Below are 21,212 nucleotides of genomic sequence, written 5' to 3'. Positions count from 1 at the left end.
CCTGTATTTGAGAATACTAGCAGCTAAATGGGACCAGCCCTCTCTGCCAAAGGTCACCCCTCTGTTTGCCTTTTCTACAGAGGAGTTAAGAACTCTCATTTCTCATCTACCTGCAATATCATTTCATGGTGTCCTTAGAAAATGAGGAAAGTCCTTGCCCACTCCATTGATTTTCTCAGCAGTCTCTTTCTTTAGAAGCTGGTATCAGTAAACTGTTGATCAAACACCTGCAGACTGACTCTTTTCTAAAACTGTTCCTTTCTTCCCTTGTTAGAACCTCCTGTCTTTAGCAGGAAGCCCTCTCCAGTAGACATGCTCAAAGGAACCGAAGTTAGCCTGGAATGTGAGATTTCAGGAACACCACCATTTGACGTTACATGGTACAAAGACAGGAGACAAATCCGCAGTAGTAAGAAGTATAAGGTTACAGCCAAAAACTACCATACAAGTGTTCACATTCTTAATGTTGAAGCTGCAGATGTTGGTGAATATCAGTGCAAAGCACAGAATGATGTAGGAAGCGACACTTGTTTTTGTGCCGTGAAGCTGAAAGGTAAAGTATTGGCACATATGCCTTCTTCAGTGTCCCCAACGGCACTGCATTGCTGCTCTTTACATAGACACTGTGAGCATTCACTATAACTACGTGTTTCTTCTTCAGAGCCACCAAAATTCTTGACTAAAATAAACAGCATGACTGTTGTGGTTGGTGAACCGGTAGAGTTACAAGCAAGAGTGGAAGGCTCCCAGCCGATTTCTGTACAGTGGCTTAAAGACAAAGAGGACATTATTAGAGAAAGTGAAAATATAAAGATCACATTTATGGAAAACATTGCAACTTTGCAACTTTTGTGCACAGAGACAAGCAATGCTGGCAAATACGTCTGTCAGATCAGAAATGATGCTGGAAGTCGCGAGTGCATGGCTACCTTAACTATTCTAGGTTGGTAAAAAGCACAAGTTCATAGAATATATTTTTTTAAGTTAGGAACTTGGTTATTTAGTTGAGCTTTATGCTTTGCTTATGTCCCTGAGCTTAAAACAATCAAAGCGGGGAAACCTTGCATTCTCAACAAGCAGTGGTCAGGTTCCCTATTTCCAGTTGTCCAGGGATAGGGGTGGAAGGAATCACAGGCCTCTGCACTGTGACAGGATCAAGCTGACTGGATTTCTAGGTTGCGTGTTCTGCTCATGCCTGCTTGGGGAGGGACAGACATTTCTCTCCTAGAAGTTTAAAAATATTTGTACTCCATTTTGTTAAGCATCTGAAGGGCGGGGGAAAAAAAAACCCAACAAAACAGAGCTGAAAAAATTCCCCACCCAATAACCTGAGATATCCTTAGTATAAAATGCATAAGTGCCATATTATCATGCTGTAATATTTACAGCTAGTCCTAATCAAATCCTGATTTCACCATGTATGTTACTCATTTCTCCTTTCAGAGCCTGCAGTCATTGTAGAGAAAGCAGAGCCAATGAGAGTTACTATAGGAGATGCCTGTACTTTGGAGTGCAAAGTGGCAGGTACACCAGAGCTTTCCACTGGGTGGTTCAAAGATGGCAAAGAACTGACCAGCAGCCAAAAATACAGAATTACATTCCTCAATAAAGTATCTACACTTAAAATTATGGATGCAGAAAAGGAAGATGCTGGATTGTACACTTTTGCGGTGCAGAATGACGTGGGGAAAAGCAGTTGCACAGCATCAGTTGATGTTTTAGGTTGGTTGGGTTGCCTGTCTTCTATCTATTACAAGAACTTTCTTTCAGACATGTTCTCTTTCCTTTCTTCCATTCCTTCCCTCATTTTCTCTCTGACCATGGATTTATTATGTTTTCTTACGCAGATCGAATCATTCCTCCTTCTTTCACAAGAAAACTAAAGGAAACCCCTTGTGTCCTGGGTTCCTCAGCAGTGCTGGAGTGCAAAGTGTCTGGTTCACCTCCTATTTCTGTAGCTTGGTTCCGAAATGGACTTAAGTTGGTCAGTGGGGAAAAACATCAAATCGCCTTTTCAGATAACCAATGTATTTTAGAACTGAATTCAGTGAGTGACTCAGATTCTGGAACTTACACCTGCAAAGCCACCAACATAGCTGGTTCAGATGAATGCAGTGCTGTATTGACCGTACAAGGTCAGTCTATCATGGTCAGAAAGCTCTCTGAGCCATTCTTTTCTTTCTCTCTTGAAATTGCCTGTGGACTTTTGTAAATATACTCAGGGAAAATTATTGACTGGTAGATAAAGATGTTGTTCTTTATCTTCAGGAGGTGTGTGGAAATGCAGAGTTATGCTGTAGCAAGTTGTCTTATCTCTCTTTTTCTCTTGTGTGTTTAGAACCACCTTCTTTCGAGAGGACACCAGAGCCTCTGGAAGTCTTGCCAGGTGCAAGCATCACTTTTACATGTGTTATTAGAGGAACCCCTCCGTTTAAGGTGAACTGGTTTAGAGGGGCCAATGAGCTTGTGCCAGGGGACAAATGCAATATCTACTTGGAGGACTCCATTGTGGAGCTTGAGTTATTTGATGTCACTCCTCTCCAAAGTGGAGAGTACACTTGTCTAGTGACTAACGATGCTGGCAGGGCAAATTGTACAACACACCTTACAGTAAAAGGTTTGTAAAAATTGCTTCTCTCTGTTTACCTTAAAACATTGTTTCTTTCCCTCTTTTGTCCTCCTGTGCTCAACATTTATTACTTCTTACCCTTCATTAGAGCCAGCTGTCTTTGTAAAGAAACTGAGCGATCAATGTGTGGAGCCCGGCAAGCCCATCATCCTGGAGGGCACTTACACAGGCAGCCTGCCCATCTCTGTGGTATGGAAGAAGAATGGCCAGACCATCACTCAGTCTCAGAAGTGTAGCATCACCACCACAGAGAGATCCTGCATCCTGGAAATACTTGACAGCACCAAAGATGACACAGGAGAATACACCTGCCATGTTGAAAATGAGGCAGGAAGAGATGTGTGTGAGGCTGTAGTCTCTACCCTAGGTGTGTTATCTCTTTGCTTCTTTCTCTTGCCTGTTCTTTCAAGTCTATGCTTCCAAGGCCTCACACTATAATGAGCGTATCTAATTGCTTCTCTTTTTTAGAACCTCCCTATTTTGTTACACACTTGGAACCTCTTGAGGTGTCAGTTGGAGATTATACAACATTGCAATGTCATGTTGCTGGAACACCAGAAATCACTGTGTCTTGGTACAAAGGTGATACAAAACTCAGGTCTACTCCCGAGTACAAAGTGTTCTTTAAAGACAACGTTGCTACACTTGTTTTCAACAAAGTAGTCAGCAACGACAGTGGAGAGTATATCTGCAAGGCAGAAAATAGTGTAGGAACTGCATCTACAAAGGCTGTCTTAACAGTTCAAGGTGATGATTTTATATTATCTTACTATGAATTCTTTTACTCTTGCAAAACTTTTAAAAAATCCTTGCTGGGGTATATTTATCTGTTACTTCCTTTCTTCTAGAGCGCAAACGACCACCTTCCTTTGCAAGAAAACTGAAGGATGTCGAGCACCCTGTTGGTTTACCCCTTAAATTTATGTGTCGACTCAATGGTTCAGAACCCATTACTGTGACTTGGCATAAAGATGGTGTGCTGCTAAGTGATGACCACAATATACATACATCCTTTGTAGATAATGTTGCAGTGCTGCAACTGGTGCGAACTGAGATGAATCATACTGGGCAGTACTCCTGCACGGCCACCAACGCTGTGGGCACTGCCACCTCAAGTGCTAGACTCACAGTAGCAGGTGTGTTGACTTACAAAACTTTTGCCTGAATCACAGACTCTCCTTTCCCATTTAATGCCTGTGAGGGTATCTGTGCGTTGGATTAGCTTTTTTGTGAGGTACAAATACTATACCATTTTCTTGTGTTTCTAGAACCCAAGCAAGCGCCTGTCTTTGACATCAAACCTGAATCTATCGATGTGCCTTTTGGAGAAAGTGCTGACTTTGAATGTCATGTTACTGGAGCCCAGCCAATACACATCACCTGGTCCAAGGATGGTCGGGAGATCCGAACTGGAGGAAATTTCAATATTACATTTATAGCCAATACAGCTCACCTTCGAGTGCTCAGAGTGGGTAAAGGAGACTCTGGCCAATATACTTGCCAAGCTAGTAATGAAGCTGGGAAAGACTTCTGCTCAGCCCAGCTCAGTGTCAAAGGTATTAAATCACCTTCATTTGTGTGTTTTCTTTTTCTTTGGCAAAGACACCTCTTTGTTACCGAGTTTCATCTTCCACCCTCTACGGTTTGGAAATATAAAGTAGCTTTCAAGAAACCAGACATATACCATGTGGTGATGTTCTCCTGTCATACAGCATGACAGTAGAAGCCTTGTGTGCCCTCAAAATGTGCAGTGGGAAAGATCCTCTTGGGAAGCTGTTTGTACAGAGAGTTGCACTCACTCTGCATTTTACTTTGTCACTAGTTCTTAAACTACAGTCACGGTGGCATTCACACACAGAAATTACTATATGGAAAATGGTGATATGGTAAATACAACTACTTTGCATTTGTAGGCCAGCATTTTTGGCTCTTTCACATTTGCTGCAGATTTTAATTGGAGTTCTGAATTGCTGATTTAATCTAGGCTATGAATCACTTAGGTTCTTCATGCAGGAATATGTTTTAAAGATGTGTAAGCAAGTGAAACTATCCCTACCGTATTTCTGCTGTTCCTGGGGGTGAAGGACTCATCAAATCTTTCATGCGGATATTTTTGCCCAAAAAGGTGATCCTTCAAAGGTTAACAGCAAGATTTCCCTTGGGTTGGAGCAATTGTCCTTCTTTTGTTCTTTTACAGCTCCAGCTGTCTGATGCAGCAGGCACCAGAGTTGGCAGAATACAGCTGTCTTTGACTTCTTTTCTCCATCTTGTGCCTTTCCTTCAAAGGAAACTCTGGGGATACAGCCAGCTGCTGTAACAAGCTTACTTTGTTGTGTCCCAATAATCTTGTGCTCCCCATAACTCTTACTCAGCACTGTAGATTCCACACTGCAAACAGGTATACTGTCACTCTCCAAGTACTTATTCTGTTCTGCAGAACCTCCCAAGTTCATCAAGAAGCCTGAAGCTCTGCGGTTTGTGAAGCAGGGGGACACAGTTCAGCTTGAATGTAAAATCAGTGGGACACCAGAGATCACAACCATGTGGTACAAAAATGATCAGGCACTCCAGGCAAGCGACAGGCTCCACACATCCTTTGTAGACTCCCTGGCGATGCTAACCATCTTGGATGCCAACACCGAAGATGCAGGCGATTACATATGTGAAGCCCATAACTCTGCCGGCACAGCCAGCTGCAGTACTTCAGTCACAGTGAAAGGTTAGCAGCATGGCTCCACAAACCACCAGAATCCTTGGCTTCCAGGCCCATTCCCAGTTGGGCATCTCCCTGGACAGTGAGCTGCTATGGCAGCTGGTGGCTGCTGGGGTAGTGTCTCTCCAGCTGCACTCACATTCAAATGCTGCTGTGTTTAGGCAGTGGAGATCAGGCAGGAAACAGCGGTGGGTGTTCAGCACTGTGCAGCCATTCCATTGTCTCCCCATTTAAATCAATTGCAAGATGAATAAGGCAAGCTTGTCAGGTCACAAGGGAAGCATGGAGTAGATGGAGCACCACTCTTGGTGAGGGAGCTCTGCACACTTTTCAGCCATCCCTCTGACTGCTCTTTATATGCAGTGATACTGGCAGGAATGAAATTTAAGACGGAAGAGGAGGCTGTGCTGCTGAGCCTCACTGATGGTAGCTTTCATGACTGGAAAGAGGCGGGGAAAGCTGGAATGTGGTCCTGGAGAGAATTACTTTTGGGGAGGAACACTGAGCAATAACTCCAAACAGGTGCAGAAATGTCACATTTTCTGCCCTTGGGACTCAGTGCTGGGATGTCAGGGCTCAGCATTTTTTAGAGGTGAGGTCACATGTTCGGAAGCTAAATATGGGTTTACAAGAATAAGTGTAAGCCCCCCTTCCTGATTATGTTGCCTCCTGCTACTATCCCAAAACCCACCCAGGGAAGGATATTCACACATTATAATGTGATTCTTTTTTTATAGAACCACCTGTTTTTAGCAAAGTGCCAAGCCCTGTGGACACACTTAAAGGCTCAGATGTTATCCTCCAGTGTGAGATAGCAGGGACTCCACCCTTTGAGGTGGCTTGGTTCAAGGACCGGAGGCAGGTCCGGAGCAGCAAGAAGTTCAAGGTGACAGCAAAGCACTCCATTGCCAGTCTTCATATTCTCAGCCTGGAATCTCAAGATACTGGAGAATATCAATGCAAAGCTATGAATGAGGTGGGAAGCGACACTTGCACCTGCCCAGTGAAATTCAAAGGTTTGTATACTAGAAGATCACCGCCTTCTTTCTTGATGTCCTGGCTAACCATCTTCCAAGGAGGCATGCACGATTAACCTTCCTCTGCCTCCTTGTTTTTGCCATCAGAACCCCCACGCTTTGCCAAGAAGCTGAGTGACACTGCAATCTTCGTTGGGGAGCCAACAGCCCTTCAGGCAGTGGTGGAAGGATCCCCACCAATTTCTGTTGTCTGGCTCAAGGACAAGGGTGAAGTTATTAGGGAGAGTGAAAATATCCAGATGTGGTTTATGGACAACATTGCAACTCTTGAGATTGCCAGTGCAGCAGGAGCTGATGTTGGGAAGTACATCTGCCAGATCAAAAACGATGCTGGCATGCGGGAATGCTCTGCCTTTTTACAAGTCTTAGGTAGGTATAGCCTGCATCACAAGTACTATATCTTACAGTTTGCACAGTTGCTTCTGCCAGCCTTTGTTTTCTGCTTATATCTCATGTTCACCAGTTTGTGGGTAGATTTCCTGGTGACACACTAAATCCCGGTTTGTATTTCAGAACCAGCAGTCATCTTAGAGAAGACCGAGCCAATTACAGTAATGGCTGGCAATCCTTTTACCTTGGAGTGTAAAGTAGGAGGAACACCTGAACTTATCACTAAGTGGTACAAAGATGGCAGAGAACTAAGGAGTGACCGCAAATACCAAATTACCTTTTTCAACAATATATCCACTTTGAAAGTCTTCTCTGCAGACAGGGGAGACAGAGGCTTGTATACTTTTGAGGTGCACAATGAGGTGGGGGACAGCAGCTGCACTTCTTCAGTTGATGTTTCAGGTCAGCTCTATGTCTTTGTTGTTCACACTTGTGTTTAAATTAAGCTTCACCCTCCCACCCCGCCTTGCCTTTCTTTTTCCCTGAAAAAAACCCAAACACTTTTCTTCCTATTCTTCTGCCCTGTCCTACTTAGACCGTCTTGTTCCTCCTTCATTCTCAAGAAAACTAAAGGAAACAAATGGGGTACTGGGATCCTCAGTGCTTCTGGAATGCAAAGTGTCTGGCACATCCCCCATATCTGTGACCTGGTTGCAGGATGGGAATGAAATTGTTAGTGGAGAAAAATATGAGATCTCATTCTTGGATAATGTTTGTGCTTTGAAGCTGAATGCCCTGGATGTCACAGATACAGGGCCGTATACCTGTGTGGCAGCTAATGTGGCTGGATCTGATGAATGCAGCGCTTTCTTGACTGTACAAGGTCAGTAGAAGGATACTACAGCCTCTTCAACAAAATTCTTCTTCCCTCCTCTCTTCCTTCCCCCTGGTTTCCCATAGTTTCTTTTTCATGTTTTGGATTTGGGTTTTTTTTCCTGTTTTCTTCCTCTTTCTCTCTTTTATTTGACTCAAACTTGCTCCAGTTTTTCTCCTTCACAAAAACTCTCCTATTAACTTCTTTCTCCCTCTTCTATCCTTTGCATGATCCTTAGAACCACCTTCTTTTGTGAAGACACCTGATCCCCAGGAAGTTTTGCCTGGATCAAATGTGACATTCACCAGCTACATCAAAGGCAGTACTCCCTTCAAAGTGAGCTGGTTCCGAGGCATCAGGGAGTTAGTGCCAGACAGCAACTGCTCCATCTCTCTGGATGACTCTGTGGCACAGCTGCAGCTGTACAACGTGGAGGCAGGCTACAGTGGGGACTATGCCTGTGTGGTCACAAATGATGCTGGCAGTATATCATGCACAACCCCGCTCTTTGTGAAAGGTGTGTTTGTGTGTATGCGTGTACATACAGATATTTCCCATCATGCTCTGCCTTCAGCCCTGCCACATCTCTCCCTCTCACTATCGATCTATGCCTCCCCACAGAGCCTGCAGTCTTTGTGAAGAAATTAAGTGATTTCAGTGTGGAACAGGGAAAGTCCATTGTTCTGGAAAGCAGCTACATAGGCACCCCTCCCATCTCTGTCACCTGGAAAAGAAATGGCATGCCCATTACTCAGTCTCCACGCTGCAGTGTTACAACTACTGACAAATCCGGCATTCTTGAAATCTTTAATAGCACCAAGAGTGATGAAGGCGAATACACCTGTGAGGTGGCCAATGAGGCGGGTGGGGATGTTTGCCACAGCCTTGTATCCATCTTAGGTATGCACGACCACTCACCCCCCTAAGACACCCCAGATGCTCTGCCTCTGCTCACCATGCTTTTTCCTTCCCTAGAACCACCCTATTTTGTCACACATCTGGACCGTGTGGAGGTAAAGGTTGGTGAGCCCTTGGTCTTAAAATGCCAGATTGGTGGTACACCGGAAATCAAGGTGTCCTGGTACAAAGATGACACCAAGCTCAGATCAACACAGGCTTATAAAATGCACTTCAAGAATAATGTGGCAACACTGGCATTCTCCACCGTGGAGGATAGTGACATTGGAGAATACATCTGCAAAGCAGAAAATAGCGTCGGCTTCGCCACCTCCACAGCATTGCTTGTTATTAAAGGTGATGGGCCAAGGGCCACTCTTTCCTGGCTTATTTTGTGGGAACTCTTTATTGTCTACAGAAAGGGGGTCTTATTAATTTAGAATTAATTAATCCTAGATTGACAGGGTAGCTTCCTACTTATAGTGGTGATTATTATTGTTTTGCAGAACGTCAACTTCCCCCTACATTCACCAGAAAACTGAAAGATATTCAGGAGGCGGTTGGTGCCCCAGTGACATTTGATTGCCGCATAAATGGCTCAGAGCCTATCCAGGTGTCTTGGTACAAGGATGGGGTTCTCTTAAGTGACAGTGATAATGTGCAATCAGCCTTCTTAAATAATGTTGCGACGCTCCAGATCTTGCAGACTAGTATGGCTTACAGTGGCCAATATACTTGCTCAGCCCAAAATGCTCTGGGGACGGCAACTACCAGTGCCAAACTTCTCCTCACAGGTTTGTAGCTCACACTTAAACAAAGATCTTTGTTTTGCTCTTTTTTTTCTTCACCCTTTTTCCCACTCTGCCCATTGTATGGTAGCCAGGAAGCATGGGCATAGCATGGTGATGTGTGTGGTGAGGAGGGCTTGATGGTGAGCTCTGCCATGCTTTCCTTTTCACAGAACAACTACAACCTCCCTTCTTTGACATCAAACCAGTACCTATTGATGTGGCGCTAGGGGAAAGTGCAACCTTTAAGTGCCACATCACTGGATCTGCTCCCATGAGGATTACTTGGACCAGAGACAACCGAGAGATCCGCCCAGGTGGCAACTACAAGATGACACTGGTGGAAAACACAGCCACTTTGATCGTCCTAAAAGTCAGCAAAGGAGATGCTGGACTCTACACATGTACGGCCAGCAACAGTGTTGGAAAGGATGCATGCGCAGCTCAGCTGGCTGTACAAGGTATTGCTGTAAGCTTTAGTGTTCGCGAGGCATTTCTTTGCAAGGCAGATACCTGGAAAACAAAGTCCTGAATGCAGACGTGCAAGATTAGCAATCTTTACAAAAGGCTACACAGAGAGGTTTTATTTACTTTAAATAATTTTGTAATACTTAAATACTTATTCATCATTCTTCTGGTCTGGTACAGCACGTGATTTGTCTTATCAAAGACATTCTTCCATGAAATGTTAACTTTGACTTAGTACTCTGTTGTGTCTTTATGAATGGCCCCATTGGTCAGTAAAGTCCGTCTTCCTTAAAGTCTCTCTACAGGAGTAACATTCACTAAGTTGTCCATGGGAGGAAAAGGTAACTGAGATACTCAGTTCACTTATGAAACTTAAATGTATTTTTACTAGATGTGCAGCTCCTGCAAACAGTTTTATTCTTTCACAAACTTAATACATTGCAAACTGCTGTTCTAGACAAAAAAACTGGATGATCTGATGGCAAACTTGGAGACAAATATCCATTCTGCCAACACTTTGCTTTTCTACATAGCGTGTGGATCTTACACATTTCAATGATCTAAATTTATAACTGGGTCAAACTCTCTTGATAGAAGTAACACTTGTATATTAGTGTAATTTCCTCACTGTAGGTGAGAACACTGTATTTATATAGTTGTTCCGGATTCTTACTGGTTTTATAAACAAACAAATGTAAAATACACCACTTCAATTATGCATGAGTTCAAATATCCCTGTTCGTTTAGTGCTTTTTCTTTTTTCCCCTCTGGATGAAAGGAAAACATTTGAAGGGTGAATACTAGGATGTTTATTCTCTAAGACAAATAACACGAGAAGCTGGACTACCACTAACAAGATTTTTTAATAATTGCTTGTCAAATGTATTATATAGAGAGAGACAGTACATTCTGTCCATAACGGGGTTGTCTTGGTGGGGATTAGAAGACTGTGGAACATTGAATTACCTGGGGATTCAGTGGTAAATAGAGATGCTGTTATTATGTAGTTTGACATACAAAAACCATTGAAAGATTGCAGCTAGAAATCTAACATCTCTAAACTTTTAAAGTTGTTTCCACCAGAACTGTAAAACAGTTCATTATTAATGGTAATGTTACTAACAGGTTTATTTGGCCAGAGCTAAGATGATCTTGACTGACCTTATTTATTTTATTACTCTTCAGCTCTTGATTCCTAAAAAACTGGGGTTTTTTTCATGCCTCCTCCTCCACCAGTATCATTGTTTTCTTTTTCGATCCTGAACTTGTACTGGCACTTACTTCAAGCCTTTAGGATATGTACAGTTTCTCTAAGTATGTAAAATTAATGATGTTCGTTGTTTGCCAGCCAGTTCCCATGGAACTTGGAAGGGAATCACTTCACGTGCTTTGATTTGCATGTTTTTAATTTGAGCATATTCTGTCTCACTTCTATGAAACACAGCCTTTTGCTCAAGTATTTAAGATCTTTTGCTCAATTAACCTTGAAAATCTTACAGTTTTTCACTATCTTTCCCTCTTTAACATCTTTTGTTCCGAATCTGTACTTTTAAGAATTGCTTTACATTCCAGAAACTGCCCTACATTCTAAATATATGCCTTACTAACTTCTATATTCTCACTTTTTGAAAGGAATGGAATTAGTGTGACTGCTCAGCAGCTGTTAGTATGCAGACAGATAAACAACTTTTTGTCAAAGTGAAATATTTGAGTAAATTACTAGGGTTCCAAGAGTCCATGTGTTAACAAGTGAACATTTCTATTTTCAGAAACTCTAAGGAAGTCTTGTTACTAACAATATAGGATATTCTGCAAATGACCCACGGATTGAAGTAACCCACAGTAAAATATATATTCTTCCTACACTTCGCAGACAGATGCGCTAAGACACATTTCATCCTGTTTTGCAAGGAGATTTGTTTGTTGTGCCCACATTACCACCTCTTGGTTTTGCTACTTATATCTCTGATCTATGAGCGTTCAGTCTTGTGATTCTGAATCATGCGTATGGTACTTTTGATTTAAAGTGTCAAACGACCACTCCTTTCTCACTTTACAGAACAAAATGTAACCATCCGGTTTACTTTTCAGTCACAGGACCTCTAACACCAATTTCTGTAATACTAACCATCTTGTAATTCTTCCCAGCTTGATTATTTTGAATCCCTTTTGTTTGCTACTTAAGTTCCTTGATTTTTATTCCTTATATGCACATTTATGTTTGGCTTTGCAATAAATGTGTGAAGGGTTGTGATGCAGATACATTTATAGACTCTATTGTTAGTGACATATTAAGATATAAAGCAGCTGCTATAATGCTCAGCTTAAACGCTTTTAGTAATATTTATTGGCTGAACAGTTCAGATTCTTGCATTTCTGTAAGGCATTTTGATTACTCATATATTACAAGGGGATGCTACTTGAAGAAAACCACAGATATCAGATGATCTTTACTGAGTAAATAGGAGCAGAAGTATAGTAGGACAATTAAGTAAGGAAAAGTAACTGAAATCCAGATAGAGAATTTGCTTGTTTCCTAATCTAGATTTTGGACCAACTTGAAATCATTAAAAAAAAAAAAAATCATAGCAATTGCACAATTAGAATGTTTGTATAATTCTTTGAAGTTTACATTTTCTGTTACATATCTCCCTGCTTATTCAAAAAATCAGTGCAATTTAAAGCATCATCTCCCCTTTTTGGCTTTCCAGAACCACCAAGATTTATTAAGAAACTAGACTCCTCAAGACTTGTGAAACAGCATGATTCCACTAAGTATGAATGCAAAATAGGTGGATCTCCAGAAATCAAAGTCACCTGGTACAAAGGTGAAACCGAAATCCATCCCAGTGAAAAATACAGAATGTCCTTTGTGGATTCGGTGGCAGTCATTGAAATGTACAGTCTCAGTGTTGAAGACAGTGGTGACTACACTTGCGAAGCTCAGAATCCTGCGGGTAGTGCAAGCACCAGTACCTCACTGAAAGTAAAAGGTTGGAATTCCGGCTCTTTCCTTACCATTCTATCTGTGTGAGTCCTCCTTTGTCGAAAAGCTGTTAAATCCCACTTTCTTTAGTCAGAGAGGCCAAAATCTGTCTAAATACATTAAAATCTCTGGCCTGTTATACTGTGGGAGATTTTTCTTATTATGGTGTGTCTTCGCTGTTCATCTTCAGAGTGGCTGCTTGGATAGTGTGTCCTCTTTAGTCACCTTTGCTCAAATAACACAAACTTTAACACCTTTTTCTTTTACAGCACCCCCCATTTTTACCAAGAAGCCTCATCCAGTCCAAACCTTGAAAGGGTCTGATGTTCACCTGGAATGTGAGCTTCAGGGCACTCCTCCATTCCAGATTTCATGGTATAAAGACAAGAGAGAAATTCGGAGCAGCAAGAAGTATAAGGTCATGTCTGAGAACTACCTAGCTAGTATTCACATTCTCAGTGTGGATACTGCAGATGTTGGTGAATATCACTGTAAAGCTGTAAATGATGTTGGAAGTGACTCCTGCATTGGCTCTGTAACACTAAGAGGTTTGTATAAAGATTGGCCCCTTCTTGGCATTTCATTGTTCCTGTCATTCTCCTCCTACTCTTCCGCTCCTGGCATGTTTTTTAACTGTTAAGTATCTTCTCTTAAATAGCACCACCAACCTTTGTGAAGAAGCTGAGTGATCTCACTGTCGTCGTTGGGGAGCCAATTGAAATGCAGGCTGCAGTAGAAGGATCACAGCCCATTTCTGTTCTATGGTTAAAAGACAAAGGTGAAATCATTAGAGAAAGTGATAATCTTTGGATCTCCTATTCAGAAAACACTGCAACTATGCGGATTGGAAATGCAGAACCAGCCAATGCTGGGAAATACATTTGCCAGATAAAAAATGATGCTGGAGTTCAAGAATGCTTTGCCAAGTTGACAGTGCTAGGTTGGTAGCATGGGATAAAATCCACAGTGTGTTTTAAGATTTTTTAAAATTTCAGGTTTTATGATACTAATAACTTGTTTTAAAAAATGTTGTGACTTGCATCTCATTGCAGAACCCGCAGTCATTGTAGAGAAGCCGGGCCCAGTCAAAGTTACAGCTGGGGACTCTTGTACTCTGGAATGTACAGTAGACGGCACACCAGAGCTTACAGCTAGGTGGTTTAAGGATGGGAATGAACTGTCCACTGACCATAAATATAAAATCAGTTTCTTCAACAAAGTATCTGGGCTTAAGATCCTCAAGGCAGGACTAGAAGACAGTGGAGAATATACTTTTGAGGTGAAAAACAGTGTTGGTAAAAGCAGCTGCACCGCTTCAGTGCATGTTTCAGGTTAGTTGACTGATCTTTTTTAGCCACATTGGATCCTATAGTTCCTTTTCAAAACCTTCAGATAGAAAACTGTTTCTAATGATTTCCTGAGAGACTCATTGCTTGTGTAATCTTAGGAGTACTTGGCATGCTGCTTTGACAGGCATCAAGGATAGATGCCTATCTAATCTCTGAGGGGCAGGAGTTGTTGCAAGGGCTTGATTTCTTTACCTTTAATCTATATGTTATCTTGGATAGCTGGTGCAATCACGTTTCTTATGGAAAACAAATGCAAAAATAAAAGATGCCCCTCAAAAACTGTGAATGAAAGCTCCAGCATGTGCTTAGCCATCAGCTATTTTTCAATGACTTACATGCGTAGGAACAGATTGCTAAAGCAAATACATCAAAAGAAAGCTAGCTGATTTTATTGTGCATGAGGAAATTTTGCATTTTAAGCTTTGTATGGTAATTTTTGTGTTTGATTTTTTTGTTTGTTTTTATTTGTTTGTTTGTTTGTTTTTGTTTAACAAATGCAGATCGTATTATACCTCCTTCTTTCACAAGAAAACTGAAAGAAACATATGGTCAGCTGGGTTCTTCTGCTGTACTGGAGTGCAAAGTTTATGGGTCGCCACCTATTCTGGTTTCCTGGTTCCATGACGGACAGGAGATTACCAGTGGAGACAAGTATCAGTCTACCCTTACAGACAATACTTGTTCTCTGAAAGTGAATGGACTTCAAGAATCTGATATGGGAACTTATTTGTGCAAAGCTACTAATGTAGCTGGGTCTGATGAATGCAGTGCATTTCTGAGTGTTAGAGGTCAGTATCAATAAAAAGCCAGAGCCAGAGGGCACAAATTTGTTTTCAAAAACACTTAATTCTTTGCTTTGTTACATATTTCTTGTCACTATACTCTTCATCAGAAATTCAAATATACCACTTCTCTGTCTCTTTTATTTACATGCTTAGAGCTACCATCTTTTGTGAAGAAACCTGAACCACTGAATGTTTTGTCTGGAGCGAACATAACCTTTACCAGTATCATAAAAGGCTCCTCTCCTCTGGAAGTTAAATGGTTTAGAGGCAGTGTTGAGCTAGTACCAGGAGACAGGTGCAATATCACCTTGCAAGATACAGTTGCAGAACTGGAGCTGTTTGATGTACATCCGCTTCAAAGTGGAGACTACACCTGCCAGGTGTCTAATGAGGCAGGAAAGATTTCTTGCACAACACATCTTTTTGTCAAAGGTTTGTCTAGACTACTGTTTCTTATGATCCTTATCTTTCTAAAAATTATCTCTTGGCTTTATTTGATTTGTTTTCTACCTCTTATTCATTATAGAACCAGCCAAATTTGTGAAGAAAGTGAACGATTTAAGTGTAGAGAAAGGGAAAAATTTGATCTTGGAATGCACATATACGGGTACTCCACCAATTTCAGTGACATGGAAGAAAAATGGAGTAAAAATAATGCACTCTGAAAAGTGTAGCGTCACCACCACAGAAACATCTGCCATATTGGAAATCCTTAGCAGCAAACTAGAAGATCAGGGGCAATATTCTTGTCATATTGAAAATGATTCTGGACAGGATAACTGTCATGGTACAATCACAATACTAGGTGCGTCAAGCCACCATCACTTCAACAGGCATTATTTGAGCTACTAATGGTCATTGTGCAATAATTTTTAACGCTAATGGCATATATTTGTTCTTCAGAACCACCTTACTTCACTAAACCCTTGGAGCCAGTGCAAGTGATGGTTGGAGATTCTGCATCCTTACAGTGCCAGGTTGCTGGAACACCAGAAATGATTGTATCGTGGTACAAAGGCAGTACAAAGCTGAGAGGAACAGCTACTGTGAAAATGCATTTTAAGAACCAAGTTGCCACTCTGGTTTTCAGCCAGGTAGACAGCAGTGACAGTGGGGAATACATCTGCAAAGTAGAAAATGCTGTTGGGGAGGCTTCATCATCATCTTTGCTGACAGTTCAAGGTGAATATTTAGTTTTAAGAAATAGCAAAGTGGTCTAATTTTCTTAAGCATACTTTGCTATTTTGCAGAACAAATATTGCTTTTTGCTTGTTAAAGTCTTCTCTGTTTCTTGGTGTGTACGATACCCTCTGGCTCTGCCTCCATTAACAAAGACCTACCAGTAAAGCTAATGGACATATGCCTCTTACTGACCAGAGCTCTTCTGTAGGGTTACAAGCTTCTGCATCTTCCTTCCCCATTGAGGATATTGCTTTGATTGTTTCCACCATTAGCAGTCCTGAGAATTAAATAGGCTCACTGAGTGTAACTGAGAGCAGAATGGTTACATATTTTCCTGCACAGCGCTCTTTTCATATCGGGTCCAAATAAATGACATGCTGAATAACCTTTTTAATCAGAAGTTATGAGCAGAAGTCCAGCATACTCTACACTATATTAGGTATTGATTATTGGCAAATTTAGCAATAGGTGCATATCTTCTGAAAGCCCTCACTGTACAATACCTATTTTCTTACAGAGCGTAAACTTCCTCCTTCTTTTACACGAAAAATAAGAGATGTTCATGAAACTGTTGGCTTACCAGTTACATTTGATTGTGGTATTGCTGGTTCAGAACCTATTGAAGTATCCTGGTTTAGAGATGGCGTACGTGTAAAAGAGGACCACAATGTTCACACAGCCTTCATAGATAATGTAGCAACTCTCAGGATTTTGAAGACAGATAGGAGCCTTATTGGACAATATACCTGCACAGCTACCAATGCAATTGGGACTGCTTCTTCTAGTGGCAGGCTTATCCTTACAGGTCAGTGGGCTGTGAAATATCTAATGGAAATATCTTAAAATTCACTTTTGCTTGATATATGGATTTAATACTATAGAGAAAATATTTATTTCACAGAGATTTAAAGCAAATCAAGATTTTTAAAGTGATGCTTTTTTACTTCTTTCACTCTTTAGAAGGGAAGACTCCTCCATTCTTTGACATCCCACTTACAGCCGTTGATGGTATTATTGGAGAAAGTGCTGACTTTGAGTGTCACATTTCTGGAACACAGCCTATTAGAGTCACTTGGACAAAAGATAACCAAGAGATTAGAACTGGAAGAAACTACCAGATCAGTTATGTAGACAACACAGCCCACTTGACCATCTTGAGAGTTGACAGGGGGGACGCTGGAAAGTATACTTGTTATGCTATCAATGAAGTTGGAAAGGAATCTTGCACAGCTCAGCTGAGTGTTAAAGGTACAGAATAGATAATACTTTATGTGTACATTTTTCTTCTTTTAATTATAAAGAAAGTTAGCCTTACTGCTTCAAGATAAGTTTGCGAAAAACTAGCTTGAAAGTACCTATCTGGAGATAACCATGTGTTTCTTAAGGGAATTAGGAAAGGTCATTAACAACAATGGCAACAGAAATGAGAGAGTATTGTCTTTCACTTTTTTTTTTTTTTTTAATAGACATTGGCCTGTTTCTTTTTCGAGAACACAGCAAAAATCTTGGGTATTTTTAAAATGGCACTTGACATAAGCCAATGTAAGAGGATCTTTTTTTTTTTTCAAACAGGAAAAACTATGACAGTTACTGTAAGAGCGAGACATCTGCTTTTTATCTTGGCGTACTTTCACTTTGAAACAAGCTAATATCGATTCCCTTAATTCCCTTAATTAAAATCGCTTAAATTTTTCTTGAAATATTTTCTTGAGAATTTTGCATTCCAGGTTTGATTCATAGAATTTGAATATGTTCTTTTTTTACAGAACGAAAAACTCCACCTACTTTTACTAAGAAACTGTCTGAAGCAGTAGAAGAAACAGAAGGGAATGAACTTAAACTTGAGGGCTGTGTTTCTGGCTCTCAGCCTTTAACTGTTGCTTGGTATAAAAACAACCAGGAAGTTCATTCAAGCCCACATTGTGAAATATCTTTCAAAAACAATACCTTACTTTTGCATATAAAGAGAGTAGAGCAATCAGATGGTGGTTTATATACCTGTAAAGTGTCCAATGAAGCAGGAAGCGTGTTGTGTACATCTTCTGTTGTTATCAGAGGTTAGTTGAATCCTTATTTTAATTTGCTTCTTACTTTTCTTTGTTGTGTGTTAGCTGCAAATATACAGCTTCTATCTTATGAGCTGGTTTTACTCACCCTAACAACAATATGTCCTGAGATGGACAAGGTACAACTGAGTTAAACCACAAAATGAAGGAATTTTATAGATTTTGTGATTAAAATAAACCAATATTTTTCAGGGACAGGCTTCTTTACTTTTTCATTGTTTGCTATGACTAATTTAAAGTGAACATTGAAATCTTTATGTAACAATTCTGTTGAGTTTTTAATCATTCTTTTGCCATGGAATAACAGTTTTTCTTTGCAATTACATTTAAGCTTTAGTGGCATTGACAGTGTGTTGTGGCAGCGTGGCACTTCATCATATTACACTTGCAGGAGATTGCGCATTTGTTTTTTTAAAGGTGCTAATATAGTTTCACAGCCTAATCACAGTGCTTTAGTTCTTAAACTATTTTTTGCATATGAATGTCCTTGCTGTGTGGAGAAAAGATATTTCTTGCATGTTTGCATAGGAAAAAAACTCTCTTGATATTTATTCCATTTTCTAAAACTATGATTGGCATTCTCAGACTTCTGTTTATCCCCCTTCATTCCTTGCCATTGTCTTCCTAAGAATTATGTGTCTGTCTTTCTCTTACATTCTTAATCATGCTTTCTTTCATTGAGTATTCACTCAAGCATTTTCATATTCCAGAACCTAAAAAGCCTCCAGTTTTTGACCAGCCTCTTCAGCCAGCAGCAGCAGAGGAAGGTGATACCCTGCAGCTCAGCTGCCATGTCCAAGGATCACAGCCAATACGGATTCAGTGGCTGAAGGGAGGGAGAGAAATAAGAGCTTCAGACAGATGCAACTTCAGCTTTGCTAATGGAGTAGCTCTTCTGGAACTTGCTGCAGTTACCAAATCTGACTCAGGAGAATATGTGTGCAAAGCTTCAAACACAGCTGGCACTGATACTTGCAAATCTAAAGTTACAGTTAAAGGTAGAGAAACATGGAGAAAATCATCACATATGATGGAAATTTAAACAAAAATTCCACCCTGCATTTTTTCTGTGTAACAAAAATATTAATAATCTAATAGTAAACAATTAGTGTCTTTCAGTTCTGTGCAAAACTGTACAATCTGGGAAGACATTATATTTAACAATAATTTATATATAAATACTGACATAAACAGTGGGAGATAAGTGTCAAATCAACAGTATTTTCTCTACCAAAATGATTAAGAATATAGTTTCTAAAACTAAACACCAAATTTTAAAAAAGAGCAAGATACATAAGTAAAATTACTTAGACATGCATGTCCAAGGATGGGAACAGTGGTGTTTAATAAAGGACAATACAAAAGGAATTTGATTGAGTGCGTGGCCTTGGAGGCCAATTGTTTCAGGACTATTGCAAGTCTAAGACACCTTGATGTTTTAACTTCCAGTATTGTCTAAGCGTGAGTCCTTCCATGTAGGTCTTGTCTTCCCATTGCATAAAAGACATAAGTGTTCACTAATATGTAGAAATAGTATCTTTTTCACTACATGAGTATTCACAAGGCTATGAACTATGTGAATGGAAAAAAAGTAATAATTTAACAGATCACAGATTGAAAAATGCATTTCAGTCTGAGGGTGAAATTACCAGAAATAGACAGAAAATAGAATACCTCACTAAAAGCCATTACACTGCAGAAAATGAAGCTTCTTATTTGCATATCCATCAATGAATTTTCATCCATGCAGAATATAAATGACCTGACTGAAGTTAATGAACAGCACAATATGGCCCACAGTGTTCAGTTTCATCTGGAGAGTAAAAAACAAGTTACTTAAAACAAAAAGAAAGTATTTTGCACTTTCATCTCTTTCATAATATTTTGTTCCATCTCTGTAATTAATTCCTCTTGTATGGATCCTTTGGAAGCACCATCACACATAAACATAAACTATTATGTGAAACCATCTTTTGTAATTTTTTGACTCTGTATTTTCAGAAAAGCCAGCAGCTGCACCAGCAGCTAAGAAAGCAGAAGTGGAAGGAAAACTTTATTTTGTGTCAGAACCTCAGAGTATCAAAGTCATGGAAAGTAAGAATTGTACAAAGAGTACATTGTTTTCTATTTGTCTACACCTTTTGTTTGAGATTATATCCTGCTATCATAGACTGCTGGAAAAGTCTCAGCTTCCTCATTTGCATCTTTCTGCAGAGACTGTTGCAACATTTGTTGCAAAGGTTGGTGGAGACCCAATTCCAAATGTTAAATGGATGAAGGGAAAATGGAGACAACTCAACCAGGGAGGTCGCATCATTATCCAGCAGAGGGGAGACGAAGCCAAACTAGAAATAAAAGATGCAATAAAAACTGATTCTGGCATGTACAAATGTGTGGCTTTTAACCAACATGGTGAAATTGAGAGGAGTGTAAATCTACAAGTTGAAGAAAGAAAGAAAGAAGTTGTTGAAGGGGATCTCAGGGCAAAACTAAAAAGGTATAGAGATTAATTTCCCATCAACGCATAAGAAACTTTCTTATTTTATATCTCAGATTATGGTATATTTTTTAATGTTCCTTAAATATGAATACGAGTACTAAAACCAGAAGTGCCTGAGTAGACTGAACTAAAGGATTCCACTGCACAGGGCAGTTCTAAGCTGATTCAGTTTTTAGTTAACAACTTACTTCGGCTGAAGGATTCGTATTTAACTTCTGTTATTGATTTGAATAGCACTCCGACAAAAAAGAAGGAAGGAGAGGAAGAGCAAGCTATTGATATCTTGGAACTTCTCAAAAATGTAGATCCCAAAGAATATGAAAAATACGCTCGCATGTATGGAATTACAGATTTCCGTGGCCTCCTACAAGCCTTTGAGTTACTAAAGCAAACCCAAGCAGAAGAAAGCCATAGATTGGTAAGATATAGCATGACTGCAGCATTGGCTTTTTTAGGAGTAACATGGTTCTTCTGAACAGACTTGGTGTCCATGCTCTGATGTTACTGTGTGTGCAGAAAGTTCTGTCTCTTTAGATATTTTACTGACAGTTCTCAATTTCTTGCATGCTGAAACCCAAGATGAAAGAATAGGTCTTCTGGCCAAGTAT

The 21,212-nt window shown here is 40.3% G+C and overlaps 1 protein-coding gene across 1 annotated transcript in view; it reads left to right on the top strand.

The window, feature by feature from the left end:
- TTN (titin) overlaps window positions 1–21,212 on the top strand; it is a 240,400-nt gene that overhangs the window by 66,025 nt on the left and 153,163 nt on the right. The window contains 34 exon segments of the mRNA XM_054069478.1: window positions 275–553; window positions 662–943; window positions 1,444–1,722; window positions 1,848–2,135; window positions 2,339–2,617; window positions 2,718–2,996; window positions 3,098–3,376; window positions 3,478–3,765; window positions 3,898–4,185; window positions 5,067–5,348; window positions 6,080–6,358; window positions 6,467–6,748; window positions 6,893–7,171; window positions 7,305–7,592; window positions 7,822–8,100; window positions 8,205–8,483; window positions 8,559–8,837; window positions 8,987–9,274; window positions 9,442–9,729; window positions 12,448–12,729; window positions 12,992–13,270; window positions 13,381–13,662; window positions 13,775–14,053; window positions 14,572–14,859; window positions 15,010–15,288; window positions 15,383–15,661; window positions 15,760–16,038; window positions 16,556–16,843; window positions 16,999–17,286; window positions 17,805–18,095; window positions 18,815–19,102; window positions 20,106–20,198; window positions 20,319–20,601; window positions 20,839–21,022. Coding sequence (XP_053925453.1) covers window positions 275–553; window positions 662–943; window positions 1,444–1,722; window positions 1,848–2,135; window positions 2,339–2,617; window positions 2,718–2,996; window positions 3,098–3,376; window positions 3,478–3,765; window positions 3,898–4,185; window positions 5,067–5,348; window positions 6,080–6,358; window positions 6,467–6,748; window positions 6,893–7,171; window positions 7,305–7,592; window positions 7,822–8,100; window positions 8,205–8,483; window positions 8,559–8,837; window positions 8,987–9,274; window positions 9,442–9,729; window positions 12,448–12,729; window positions 12,992–13,270; window positions 13,381–13,662; window positions 13,775–14,053; window positions 14,572–14,859; window positions 15,010–15,288; window positions 15,383–15,661; window positions 15,760–16,038; window positions 16,556–16,843; window positions 16,999–17,286; window positions 17,805–18,095; window positions 18,815–19,102; window positions 20,106–20,198; window positions 20,319–20,601; window positions 20,839–21,022 — 9,326 coding nt within the window.

Source organism: Cuculus canorus, chromosome 6 (genome assembly GCF_017976375.1).
Source record: "Cuculus canorus isolate bCucCan1 chromosome 6, bCucCan1.pri, whole genome shotgun sequence".
Taxonomy (NCBI): Eukaryota; Metazoa; Chordata; class Aves; order Cuculiformes; family Cuculidae; genus Cuculus; species Cuculus canorus.
Note: the sequence above shows the minus strand (reverse complement) of the source record. Positions and strands in the feature narration are given on the sequence as shown.